Here is a 14679-nt window from a genome sequence, read left to right as displayed (position 1 = left end):
ATAATATATTTGAAATCATCCAAATGACCCTTTAATACCACATCAGGTTCATCGATGTGCAGGAGAGAAAACAAACACCTCCACCGCGTTTCACACATTGTGTTTTAATTTGATATATTTCATCATTTTATTTTAGTGTCCCATCATGGTTTATCTTCACAGCCTTTCTCTCACTGTTTTATTATGTAGTATAACCTTCTACTTCCACAACGAACGTGTACTATAATCCTATGAAGCACACGATAAAGATCAACCATCGTACTGAAGGAGACTGCAGACATTAGGAACTATTCCAACACGGAAACAAGTTTAAAACATCAGTCTGATTGTGTTTATGTTGCTTTCTTTCTATTGGATGACCTTGAAAGCTCATCGAGCCTTATCTGTTTTATCATCTGATGATACGATGATACTGAAGGCAGATTACTGTTCACTGGTGTTTTGAATACTGTCAGGCTGTCTGCAGCGTAATGAAAGGAAAGACAAATCTATATTTATCAGGAAGAGCACTTTAACGAATCAAAGGAAAATTAGAAAAGAAAATCTAAAAAATGTGATTTAATCTGATGTGAAATATATTGACTTTGGCTCAACATCATGCATACTGATGAAATGTGAGGAACAACTCTAGCTTTATCCGATGGAGAGTTTTGGATATTGATGTCTGTTCATCTTTTGTTCATCCTCTGTTTAATGGCATGAAATCAAAGACTGTAAATATGATTGGACAAATTCCTGAAGTGGGCTTTTGAGTCCCATCGATGGCGGTCTCCATGCTGGAAATCCTGTCTCAGCCTAACTTTCAGTCAGCCTAACGACAGGCTGAGAGCTGGAGCTGAGGCGGGGTTTAAGCCTCCTGATAAACCGTTACACCGTGCCCACCTGTCAATCATATCAGCTACACGCCTTATTGTGAATAACTCTTACCCTTCATCAAATCAAAACGGATGAGTTACAAAATAATTTTGAACTGTACCCTTTATTTTTTCATTCACTTTTTGATTTGTAGAGAGTTCTTTTTTTTCTGTCACTAATGTGACTTTCAATCTACCGAAAAAAATCCTTATTACTTTCTTTCAAAATAAAAGCAGTTCTAATTATACAAACAGGAAGTAAACTACGTCAGCTAAAATCATGAAATATATACAAAAGAAAAGCGTGACCAAACTGTTTTGAATTGCAAAGTAATGGGAATTCAAAGAGATTATTAAAAATGTGATTAGTCGCGATTAACCATCATTAACCAGCATTTTTTGTGATTATAACGAGTCATTTGACGGCCCCAAAGTAATAACTGTTTATGATCATGTCCTTTAAATGTGACTTTTCAAAATGATGACTTGTTCAAGACCATTTTTTAGTCATTTGTTACTAAAGTCTCACAATTTATTTGAATTTACATTTATTCTAAACTCTCTGTTTTATGTTTGGATTTGGAGTTTTAAATTTAAAGCATTATTTTTCTATTCAGTCAGTTTTATGCAGACGCATTATCGCAGGTTTCTGCGTAAGCACGCATCCCGGTAATCATTGCTAAATATAGTTTAATGCTTTATCTGCACGTTGTTAATATACACGTTTTAAGTTGATGACTTACACGTAGGCTGCAGAGAACAGCGAAGGTAAAAGGTTAAAGATGTACAGCGGATCAGCAGACATGCACTCATAAACATTTTATAGAAGTTAGTCAGCTGAAGGTCAAGGTCACATCTGAGAATCTCTCATTGTAATCTTGTTTTCATCCTCCTGTTAACCTGCGTGGGACACTTTCCCAAAACTCACTTCTTGCTTTCACAGCGGAGCGCAGTGTGAAGAATGGACGAAACGGATCAGCTAGTTATCTGTTATCAGATGGACTGAGATAATGGCCACGTCATTACACTCATTCACACACCAGGAGCAAAAAGATACTTAACATTTACTGCCTGCTGAATCAAGGACGAGCACGATGGAGAGAAAAAGATAAAGATGATGGCACTGATAACAAGAAACGATAAGAGTCCGCTCTGAAGAGCTTCCAGCAGTGTACCAAAGACCCCTTCCTCATACCACAGTACTCCTTTAGACAAACAGAACTATGACACACACATTTGTAGAGTCCATGAGGCAATAAGGAATGTGAGTCAAAAAGATTTGAATGGTGTATCTGAAATCAGTGCTTTGAAGTAACTTTTGCAATATTGTTAAATGAGATTTCTAGACACAAACTGGAATGGCGCTCTGCCCTGTAATGTGTGAGCTACAAATTTAAAGTGAATCTTTACCTCATGGGGAGATGTGAAACTGTTAAAACTGTCATTCTTAACTTCTCAGTTTATTTACTGTGATTCCCTGTAAACATGGAGTAATTCGCTTGAGGCTGGCTGTAGAAGAACCAGAAGATTTATGAAAGATATGTGTTATCCATAGTTAGTCGTATAGCTGACATGATTGACAGGTGGGCGGGATGAAACAGTTTGTCAGGAGGCTGAAAACCTGCCTCAACTCCAGCTCTCAGTCTGTCATTAGGTTGACTGAAAGTTAGACTGAGGCCATATCCGAATTGCCAAGTACCTACTCAATCTTTCAGTAGGCAGTAGGCAGTACCTACTATCCGTGCTGCATACTGTTAGTACCTACTATTCAGTATGCACACACAGTAGGCAGATATTTGTCCCTACTTCTTCTGATTCATTCAGTATGGAAGTGGCGTCATTTACGTTTCCAGAACCGGCCGCATCCACCCGTTTTTTTTCTTTTTTTTGTTTAGCTTTATTCAAGAAGAGAAATGTGCATATACAGTCAGGTAAACAAAAAACAATATCACAATGTAAATCAAGTAAAAGGCAGATTAAATAACTAGATAACATACATAAAGAAAAGTACAAATGAAAGACAGTAAGATACAGAATATAAAGTAAAATAAACAAATAAAGACGTATTTAAATCATTATTTAAATAGAGGGGGAAAGGTTTTATAATAATGCAGATATTTGTTATATTTTCTGTTGTTAATTAAAAGTAGCGATTTCAGTCGGGACTTTAACTCTAGATTAAAAATTGATTCAATTAATCCACGCTCGTTTGTTTTGATTTGAAGGTGCACGTGACGTGAAGATTTACATTTAATTTTGCACAGCATTGTGGGTGGTAAAAAAATAGAAAAAAAAAAATACAATTCATTTCCTGAAAGCACGCATCCGATCCATACTGCATAAAACCCGGAAGTTAGTATGCATACTGAAATGTTCAGTCTACTGAGGTGGACCCAAAAAATGCATACTGAATGACCACGAAAGTTCAGTATACTGAAACTTCCTACTGAAAAGTACGTACTGCATACTGAACTGTAACAATTCAGAAAGGGCCTGAGACAGGATTTCCAGCATGGCGGCTGATGCCGATGAGCCTCCAGAGCCCCCTGCAGGAACAGATGGCTGACGTCACTCAGGCTTCAAACATTAATATTTACAGTCTATGGGTAGACCCATTCTACCAAATGTTTCAAAATGCAGCTGCAGACAGGAAATGAAAGCATGTTATGCTGAAATGATTGGATGTTAGTTCCAGTATCAGTCTTAAATGATAATCCCATATTTATATCAAATCATTTGTAAGTGATTTCACTGTGTATGGTGGACAATTTAGGAAAGGTGAAAGTTTGAGGCAGCATGAAAGGACTCGAGTCTATTGGGGGCCTGCTAGCCGAAAATTTGTACCAAGCTAATGTAATGAAGAAAAAACGGTAAAAAACTGTAAAAAACCTTCTTTCTGCAACTCATACAGAAACACAAGGAAGGGTCTATTTAGCATCCTACTCAAGATGCCCTTCAGCATTCCTTTTTTTAAGTCACAACTGCTATCACATAGGAAGTGACGTTTCTTTCAACCAATCTACAGACTGCTGTGTGTCTAGCTCTACCCTTTAGGGTCAGTTCATAAGCCTACGCTTTGCGCCCCAACAGAATAAAATAAATAGGATTGTACGGATCGGTTATGTTTGCAGCATCAACTGAACCGGACTGCTCGGTGGAAACGGGGCTAATGTAACCAAAACGCTGTCTTTGGCTCGGTTAATTCACCAACTTTTTCAATATAAATATGTAAACAAATTATGATTAGGTTTAAAAATCTGGATTTTTAAAATGGGGTGACTACTCAAATTTGATTATACAGAAGTTTGAAGTTAGACTTGACACCAGCCTTTGGTCCTCCTTGCAGGTTAACAGCCACATATCTGTGCCGATTTTGCATTGCACAAGTTAATTGGTTATAAGAAAGTTTAACCTGGCCGAGCCTGCATGCAACTTAATCTCCATTTGATCAAATGATTGCCAAACCACACAAATCACTCACATCCCGAGTTACAATTTAACAGAACTGACTTCAAACCAAACTTTAAACCCTTGTGTCCTGCACCTCCTGCTTCTTTTGACCATTCCATGTTCCCCCAATGGCCAACCCAAGCAAACACTCCACCATCATTCACCTGACAAGTGCCAACTTTAACATCCCCACGAGCTGCAGGTTTTAAAAAATATTAATTTAATCAAAACTTATCTGGAAAAACCAAAAGCCACGTGCATGAAATAGTGCAACAGAATATTAAATTGTCCAAACCAGATTTAAATCTTAAAATGTTCAAAATGTGACTAATGGGTGAAAAGGTTCCTGATACTCGTCATGATTCAGGCTGCAGAAAGTATGCAGTCCCTTTGTGCAGTCACACAGGGGCTTATGCAACTTAAACAAAATATATACATGCCACATTCTTCAGCTGATGTTAAAAAGTTGTCCTTCAACTAAACAGTTAAGCATTACCCATTTAAGACAGAGGGAGACACTGACTCTTCAACAGGATCTGAAAAAGTAAGACTGCGTTTTTTGGACATTTTATCTAATAAACGGAAAAGCTAAATTGCTGAGATAAATCCAGCATCAGGTGTAGCTATTTCAGATCGAGCTAGTTATTTTTGTTAAAGCTATTTCTTAATCAATCCTTGACTCTGTAAACTTTATCACCTAAAAGTCTCAGGTAGTGAGCTTCATCAGTTTAGGATTGTTGTTTACCTGAACTAAGACATTGGTTATGTCACTTCATCATTTTTTTATGGCTTACACACTTGACTACGCTTGTGCAACATGTTGATGTGTAAAACAAAAAAATCACTCCCTCTTTTGCCTTTTTAATGTGTTATTGCTTTACAACCATGAAATATGGAGGATATAAACAAGAATTTCTGACGCTTCAACCAAAGGAGGTTTAGACTTTTCCAAACTGAAATGAATCACTACTTCCTGATTGGGTTCTAAAATCTGTGCAGACCCCCTCCGAGTCAGTGATTAGCAGAAGAATGGGGAACTTGCTTGTTATGTTGAATGATGCTCATTTAGTAAAATATGCTCCTATATTGAGAATGGTTCTCATAGTGGGGGTTGGGGCCAAACTGTCACGAGGGCACCCAAGGGGGGGATGTGAGAAGCACATTTTTTTGTTATGATTTGTATATGCATATTTTACCCATTAATGTCAAAATAAAAAAAACAGTGTTCAATTTAAATCCAAAGATATGAAGTGAGATTTATGCTTAAAGGAAATTAATGTGTTAAAATACTTAAAATGTAAGTTTGCCCATGACAGCAACAGTTTAGGTGTCTCCTGCTCTGTACACATTAAGATGAACACACCTGTGTGTCTATTTATTAAGTGTATGTCCACTCTGTGCTGAAGTCTATACATGAAAATGACATGTAGTATTTGGTTTTCAAAGTCCAATTCCAGGCACAGTGGGGGTCCTCAGTCTCTGGCATCTTTATTTTGGGGGTTGCGGGCTGAAAAGTTTGGCAACCTCTGATCCAGAACATATGGCTGTTTAGACACACCAAGCAGACGGCAAAGAACGAGTGGCAACGAAGGCCGCCTGTGTCGTCGCCTAACGTCTTGGTCAAAAAGTTGCACATGAACACAACACAAAGACTACAGCTGACGCCAACTACCATGTGTGAGAGGAAATAACTCACCATGCCAGCAGGCGCCGGTAGTCCGTTATTATGATAGAAAGAAGAAAGAAGACCATTTTCACACTGCAGTCGGTCACCACTCATATTATAGGTAGCTTACTAATGGAGAATAATGTCTGATAAAAAGTTGAAAATGGCGCTGGCGGTGTCAGCCCTTGGTCTTTTAGTGGAAAAAGAAAAGGAAGAGGCGGAGGCAACAAATAAGAAGAAACCGCACTAATGGGTGAAAGAATGGATACTACAGCGGCATGCTCGAGGGGCTTTCCTGAACCTGTGTCAAGAGCTGATAGGATCAGCCAAAAAAAGGCAGACACACTGCAAAATCTAGGACGATGACCGACGTTCTCCTTGGTGTGTCAGGACCTTAACATGCACATGCATTGTGTTGTACAAATAAAATAAGACATTTTCAAAAAAGGCTGATGGCATGGATTTTGACAGCAGAATATCTAGACCTTTAATCTTTGAAAGAGAGGGTTTACAAACCAATGGGGTACGTCACAGTGGCTTGTACAGTTTTTACACTTTTTTTTTTCATCCCAGCCCTATCTTGATCAGTGTCCTCTCTCACGTAATCACTTTTTGCATATTTACAGCTCTGCCCTGATCAACCTTCCACGTCTCTCAAGGGATAATCGGCGCATCTAAAATTTTGCATAACCTTTTTAGAAGTTTATACTTAAAGATGATCATGTTACATAATAATTTCCTTTTCTGTATTTCTAGCAAGGACATGTCTCACCAGCTTTAATGTCAGAATATACATAAACTGTTATCATTTCTGTGTTTTATATTAAAGTTTTGACCATTTAACAGACTCGGTTTTACTTTAAAGACGAGATTTAATGTGTAAATATATGAGGCCGATTTGTTTTTACAATAAGACCTTGTGTGTACAGGGTGTTCCCTGTATCAATGAACTACAAGCATCTCCCCCCTGCTTACTGGCATGCGAGGGTGATGATGCTGCACAGCAGAGTTGACCAATAAAGTTTTAAGAGGCCAAGGAGCAATAAAAGGTGGCACTGTGGTGCAATCATTTCCTCTTCAGAATGATTCTCTTTTTTATATGCATGTTCTTCTGAACGCTGACCCCATAAAATACAAAGTATTGGTTAATTTTTGATTATTTTTTTTCACCTGATGATTTTCCCACCCAGTGCTATTTGGCTGAACCAGGTTAGGCATAAATAGGAGTGACTTGAACACTTCCTCTCACTGTCATCTTCTTGGATCAGAGAAGCGGATACGGGAGCTGTCTTTGTGGAATCTAAGAAGTACCAGATCTCAGGAAAACGTGCTTCCATCTTCTATCAAATTGGGAAGCCCCTTGATTCTCTTCTTCTGCTCTCATTATACCGTCCACAATGTCTGCGTTCACCTGTGACTCTCTTGCAACAATCTGTTCTGGAACAGACTGCCTCATTCCTCCCAGTAACTTCAATGAAATTCTGAGCGTGGTGATGAGCGTGGTGCTCACCATCATGCTCTCGTTCGTCATGTTCGCCATGGGCTGCACCGTCGATTCCAAAAAACTGTGGGGCCACATCAAGAGACCCTGGGGCATCATCATTGGCTTCCTCTGTCAGTTCGGCATCATGCCCTTCACAGCCTTCGCCTTGTCATTGGGCTTTGGTGTGCTTCCTGTACAGGCTATTGCCATCATTATTATGGGCTGCTGTCCTGGGGGAACCGGATCTAATATCATCTGCTACTGGCTGGATGGAGACATGGACCTCAGGTAAGCAACCAGCTGGCTGATTTGAGGCTCATTGAAATATCCAATGTGACTGAGTTATGTCAAGCCATTTAAAAAGCCATCCTGGATGGTGTTTCTTGTTCATGGACAAACAATATCTAGCAGCATAAAGTGACTCTTGAGCTCAGTTTTAGAGGAACACTTATCCAGCACAACACATGTAACTAGTGGATGACCATGTTTCTCGAGAGTAAGGCGGCACTTATCAGGCGAAAAGCAGCTTAGGTAGGCAATTAACTCCACCACTCCTTCTAGTTACTGCCATCAGGCAGACGCTACAAAGTCCCTCTGGCCCGTAAAAACATCTACAAAAAATCCTTCATTCCCTCTGCAATAACCCTTCTGAACAAAGTCAAATAGACCCCCTTTTTAGAAGCTGTTGTTTTTAACAGTCCTCTTTTAATGTCTGTACTGCACTTTGTGTTTTTAATATAATTTGTGTTTATTGTTTGAGCCTTGTCAAAGGAGAATTTATATCTCTGTTGGGACAGACAATAAAGTGTATCTATCTATCTATCTATCTATAATGAGTTCGGTTAAGTCCCTACCATTTGCCGATTAGTTATCATGAAGGTGTTTGAGACCAAGCCAAACTTATACAATCCTACAGCTGATGCAGTTTTCTCTGGTCGTACTTTCTGGTTGTTTAGTCAACAGTCTTTGTATCTCAAGCAATAGTTCAACATGTCTGCTGAGCCACAGACAAAAAGGTTATTTTGGATTGACACACACAGAAAAAATAAACAACATAAAAGATCATGTTAAAGTGATGAAAAGAAAACGAACAGCAGTGAGGTTGCAGAGACAGATTTTTTAGATCTTTAAACATGTTGTATGCCCAAAGTGGTTGGTGGAACTGGAAACATTTAGGCATAATTAATAAGTTAAATGTTGTTAAATGTTGCTTAGAAAACCAAGATGTTTGAAACCGAAGTTAAGTACAAACGGGGACAAAGTAAGGAAAACGTCAGAACAATCATTAAACCATCGCTTCGTGTGTTCTCATTGGCTGCATACTGTACAAATGGGCTAATGATTTGCCCCAAAATGGTGAATTTCCAAATTGGACAAAACAAGGGCTGCTTGAAATTTAAAAAGACATGATATACTGTATATATTTTTGACCGATACAGTTTCCATGTTTGTACTTCCACAGTATCAGTATGACGGCCTGTTCTTCTATCCTGGCGTTGGGGATGATGCCTCTCTGTCTGCTCATTTACACCTCCGTCTGGACTTCCTCCAACACAATCCAAATCCCATACGACAGCATCGGTATGTGAACTACAACGGTGAAGTACTAGTGTATAAAGACGATCTAGATTGGTGTCGACATCCTTTGACGTATTCAACATAAATGAATAAACTGATGTCTATTCTTAAGATCTTACACCCTGTTGATCCATCACGCTTTATAAATAGTATGTTAGTTTTTAATGGTACTAAGATAATGAGCTGTAACATGATGTGTCTGTGTCCTCAGGTATCACTCTGGTGTCCCTTCTTGTCCCGATTGCTCTGGGAATGTATGTCAAACGCAGGTGGCCCAAGGCAGCAAAAAAGATCCTTAAGGTAAGAATTCTCATTAATTCATAAAGTCCTTATTAAAGCTTCATAAGTAACTTCTTCACCTTCTACTCTTTGCCAATCAGATATTTGAAAAAGGGATTTATTGTGACATTTACATTTTGTATTTTCTGCCTGCTGTTCACAGGTAGGCTCCATTGGAGGCTTTTTGCTCATTATCATCATAGCTGTAATTGGAGGAATTCTCTACCAGTCCTCCTGGACCATCTCGCCATCCCTGTGGATTATCGGAACGATATATCCCTTCATAGGTTTCAGTTTGGGGTTCTTCATGGCCCGTTTTGCAGGTCAACCCTGGCACAGGTAAGGAAACAATCTTATCTTGTCTAATATTCAGCTTCGGCAGTGTTCTGACACTTTTAATAATATCATGTGAGGCACACATGTAAGACACATTTGTGGTATAAACCAAGCACAAAGTGTTGTGTGACATAAAAGCCGAAAAAGTCTGCAACATGTTACATTCGTCCAGAAATCTAGTGTATATCCACTATTTTGAGAAGTCGTAAACTTTTAGAGTTACGCAATATTCACAAGTTGTGTTACCCGTATACTTACTAACATCCATATCTAATTAGAAACAAGACCGTCCTCAGTAGTTATTGTGCTTGAGCATTCAATTCAAACCTTTATTTATTCTCAAAAGGACAATTAGGTTTCCCTCATTTCCAATGCCACATGACCAAACTCTTACAGTTTCACTAAATCAGCCGCCATCAATTATTTTTGCTTAACTCAACTTTGCATATTTGTTATCCCCTACTTGACTGCTTAATTTGTACAATTATTACTGGGATTGCACGACTATTATTGCTGCTTTAATGATGAAACCCTGCCAGGTAAAACATAGGGTACAGAGTTTTACCTTTATGTAATATTCTGAAGCACAGTGTCACTGAACAAGCTGCCTTCTTCTTTAATGAGCTGGTTACAGCACTGTAGTGATGTTGGCATGTGTTCATTGTCTCACATTGGGCCTGCTTCCTTAGATCTGACTTCAGTTCTCTGTCGACAGAATAAAACAGTTTTATTATTTCAAATTCACTTATCAACACTGAGGTCTGTTTGTCATTCCCTGTTTGTTCAGATGTCGAACCATCGCTTTGGAGACGGGTTTCCAGAACTCCCAGCTGTGCAGCACCATCGTCCAGCTGTCCTTCAGCGCCGCTGAGCTGGAGGTCATGTTTGCATTCCCGCTCATCTACAGCATCTTCCAGCTGGTGATGGCTGTCCTGGCCGTGGGAGGTAAGAGCAAAAAAGAAAATGAACAGAAGCAGCAAACGTTGTGAATCCCAGGAGTGACATGGTGTTTACGTCCATGTCTCTCACAGGCCAAATACAAAACAGTTCAAGCAGGAGTGGATCTCTTTCCTTTGAGATTGGGAATACATTTTGGTCTGATTTTTGTGCCTTGATGTGTTAAAATGTCTCCATCTTTATGTGGGCTTCTTCCTCTGATTCCCGCATTTTAAAAAAACAGGATTTTCCAGCTCCTAGTTTACTCAAACAAGACCAAACTACAGCTAGAAATAGAACATGACTAGCCATCAATTATTGAAAAAGTAGTCCTTTAACAGCTTGCTTAGCTAATTTCAAAAAGTCTTTGAATGTGTTTGAATTCCAAGATGGCCGATCAGTGTTTTTCATTCTGTGTTTTTCATTCCATCTGCAGGTTACCAGCTATATAAAAGGAAGTGCGGCGGAGGTTCAAGTGATGACGACAGTGAGGCTTCCCTGGAAGCTGATGACAGTGAAGAGAAGAAGAAGCACTGTGCTCTTGACAACAATGCCTTCGAGTTAAATGAAAATGTTAGCAGTGAAGAGAAAGGTAAGAGTGCTAACAAGCACACCAAGCTGTGAAGTTAGAAACCTGCAAAGGAAAGACTTGTGACTGGCAGGACGAAGCATCCAGGACCTCAGCAGCCTCACTCGGTTGTGAGCCCACACTGCACTCTGCAGGCCGGAGGCGTGCACTACACGTCCTCGTCTCATCAACCAAGGAGGAAAATGTAAAATAGGAGGGGTGCAAAATATTTGTTCTAGTGTGGCAAAACATTTATTATAAAGGGATGATATTGTAACTGTAACTGTAACTTACCACTGTAACTTTTGCTGCTTTGCTAAAGTGCTCATGATGCTGATGCAGGTCTTTTTACCTGCTCTTTTGTAATGTTAAAAGACAAAGAGTAAGGTCTTTTACCTGCTTTTTGTAAAGTGTCTCGAGATAACACTTGTTATGAGTTGACGCTATACAAATAAAACTTGATTGATTGATTGATTGATATTGTATGAATATATGAGGCCCTTCTTTCCCCTGGTAACCTCCCTGGATACGCCCCTGTGCATAAATGATTCAAACTGAACATTTAATAATGTTAAATACAGACTGTAGTCATCTTTGTGAAATATATTGTTGTCAAACACTTAGACTATTAAACATTGTTGATTTTTAAAAAATATTTAACTTATTTTTAATGCAGCGAATGAAACTGGTGGTTATTACAGACCAACTTTGGCACGTGGTACCAGATGAAAACTCCCGCTGCCTGTGTGTTCCTTTCAGTTTTTCTATGCCTCATATATGCTCTGTGATAAATGAGTAAAAAAGAGTATTCATCACATTCTTAGACTCGTAAGATTCTCATATTTCGGGAACTTAGATGATCGTTAACTTTAAACACTTAACCTAGTGGTTTTACAAATCTGCAATGGTTGAAAAAACGTGGATATACTTTTAGAATCCCAGTTTACGGATATTTATGAAACCTGTTCAGACTTTAAAAAGTAATTTATTAGTCCTCTGTATTGTGCAAAACTTATTCAGGCATTTTTTCTCATGATTTAATTACAGTCTATTGCAATATTTTACGACTTTTCTTTTTTTTTAATGCTGTTTTACAACTGAGCTGTATGGTTCTCCAAAGGGACTTTCTGTGTTTTTTGTGTTTCGACGAGAGTTTGACTGTAAAGGATTCCGCTCAATAAAAGAAATATTCATATTTGGACGCTTCACCTAATTGTCGTATGTGATGTCAATTGATGTGTTATTTGATGCAGTGACTGTTAGGAGGATGAAAGGGGATGGCAATAGCTCAGACGTGGCCGTGGGTTGGGACAACAACCCATCTAGAATTTACCTCAGGGATTAATGAAGTGTTTCAAAATCAAAATCAAAGGAAGATTGAATAGTGATCATGGTGACACATGGTGACACCCTTATGTCAAAGATGGCACATGGTTGTCTCGTAAAATGTGGTGAAATGTTAACAGAAACAGACCACAATGCATCAATAAAGGAATATTAGTCATACAATAAATGTAATTATTACAGCTGTTTAAAGTCCAAACTCAATAAACAAACACAATACACTGCAGGTCGTGTCATGTGATAGGCAGGAATAGTTGTGTCCAGCTGTGCTGACTGTGGCGTTATTTCAGTGCTGAGCCAAAAGAAACCTCCAGTGTGCTCAACCTACACCCTTCTACACACTGGCCCCGCCCCCTGATGAGTGCACTGATGCTGCCTTCACTTACTGCTGAAAATACTGGGAATTCCGAACTTACAATAAAAATGTGTCTCCTCGTTATCTCCACATATTTTACATTTTTGGAGATTTGACTCCTCAGTTTTCTCATTACAAATGTAGCTCATGCTTTTCGAAAAAAAAAGTGTTTTGTAGTCTATAAATAGCTGTCTACAACCAACATGTGTTAAACTTAGGCCTACTTTATATCTTGGCCCTGGAGGTCAACACGCGTGGATGAAAACATCAGCATACATTATTGTAATGAGCAACTTGAACAAAAACAAGTCACTTGAGGAAGTCCATTGTTCTTCCACTTTGGATATCTCGATCTGTTTATGTATACAGTTTTCAATAACGTCAAAACAAGACATCAAATCGACCTCACACTGCGTCCCCAACCAACCAAATAATAAATAACTTTGTTACATCTAATATTGTCTTCTTAAACTCTGACAGGCTGTTTGCTCTCATTTAATCACATGTCTGCTATCACCTTGAGCCCCGACTGTAAGCACAGCATCCACCCAGGCCCCGCATACTGCCCAGTGGAGGGACCCCGAGGAGGAAAGTTTTTAGACTTTTAAATTTGATCCTCAAAAAGCCAAATGTAAAAACAATTATATTTATGATTTTATATTCATATATAGCCCCGCCCCTAGCACTATCAGCACTAAGGCGTCTCAGGAAGTAGGGTTTTTTTTTTTTAAACTTTAGATCTTTTTTTTTTGTTTTTCCTTCAGCATTTCAGTTGTTTCACAAACTATTTCACAAATTACTCAAAGTAGCATTTAAAGATGAAAAGATGACCCTACAACAATAGGCTATAATAACTTGAAATACATTTAAGATGCATACAATTAAATTAAAATTAAATGAAATGGTTGGGCTTTAATTACTATTAAAGTAGAGTAATTAAGTCAAGTCACGTCAAGTCACATTTATTTATAAAGCACATTTAAAAACAGCAGCAGCTGACCAAAGTGCTGTACAATGCATCAAAGAAACAGTTTACAGGGGATTACAACATATACAAAAAACACAAAATAAAATACAATAGAATAAATAGGAGAGATAATGAAAGCAATAACTGGAATCTGAAAGAACGGTCTATTCAGGACCAGAGGACTCAAATGCTAAAATTTTAAAAACATGTCTTTAGAAGGGACTTAAAAGAGTCAGTAGAGGATGCAGACCTGATGGGAAGAGGGAGGCTGTTCCATAGTTTAGGGGCTTTAACTGAAAAAGCTCAATCTCTTTTTAGCTTGAGTCGTGAGCGGGGGACAGCCAGCAGGCCCATAGCTGACGATCTCAGGGGCCTAGATGAGGAGGTCAGTGATGTATAGGGGGCTTTAAAAACAAACAAAGCAATCTTAAAATCGATTCATTCATTCATTCATTTAATTTTAAGAAGTTATAGGCCATCCAGTTTTTTATGTCTTAAATGTATTGTGTAAGCGAGGTGAGTTCTGAAAGGTTATTTGGTTTGACCAGTAGATAAAGCTGGGTGTCATCTGCCTAGAAGTGGTAAGGTTGTGCTTCTGGATAATTTGACTAGGATGGAACCCTGTGGTATCCCACAGGTCAGACCAGATTTGGAGGATGTGGTGTTGGTTATATTTATGGAGAAAGTTCTATTTTTTCTGGTACGAGGTAAACCAAGTCAGGGCAGTGCCACCAACACCAACCCAATTCTGCAAGCGATTAATTAAGATGGTATGGTCAACAGTGCAGTAAGGTCCAGTAGGATCAGGAAAGCACAGTTTCCAGTAAGGAGAAGGTCGTTGTGGATTTTAAGAAGTGCAGATT

General features: G+C 38.8%; 1 protein-coding gene across 1 annotated transcript; it reads left to right on the top strand.

Annotated features, from left to right (window-relative positions):
* Positions 1–7216: 7216 nt before the first annotated feature.
* slc10a2 (solute carrier family 10 member 2) lies at positions 7217–12358 on the top strand. The gene is made up of 6 exons (XM_020633159.3): positions 7217–7741; positions 8916–9034; positions 9243–9331; positions 9474–9649; positions 10434–10591; positions 11019–12358. Exons 1-6 carry the CDS (start codon positions 7368–7370, stop codon positions 11204–11206), a joined length of 1104 nt encoding a protein of 367 aa, XP_020488815.1. The 5' UTR covers positions 7217–7367; the 3' UTR covers positions 11207–12358.
* Positions 12359–14679: the final 2321 nt, after the last annotated feature.

Source organism: Labrus bergylta, chromosome 13 (genome assembly GCF_963930695.1).
Source record: "Labrus bergylta chromosome 13, fLabBer1.1, whole genome shotgun sequence".
In the NCBI taxonomy this organism is placed as follows: Eukaryota; Metazoa; Chordata; class Actinopteri; order Labriformes; family Labridae; genus Labrus; species Labrus bergylta.
This window is presented reverse-complemented; position numbering and strand designations above follow the sequence as displayed.

Bases quoted from the DNA above. Each gene is read 5' to 3' on its own strand.
- slc10a2 (XM_020633159.3), top strand. From the start codon at position 7,368: ATGTCTGCGTTCACCTGTGACTCTCTTGCAACAATCTGTTCTGGAACA. The intron at 7,742-8,915 runs GTAAGCAACCAG...GTACTTCCACAG, and splicing joins GATGGAGACATGGACCTCAG to TATCAGTATGACGGCCTGTT. The intron at 10,592-11,018 runs GTAAGAGCAAAA...TTCCATCTGCAG, and splicing joins GGCTGTCCTGGCCGTGGGAG to GTTACCAGCTATATAAAAGG.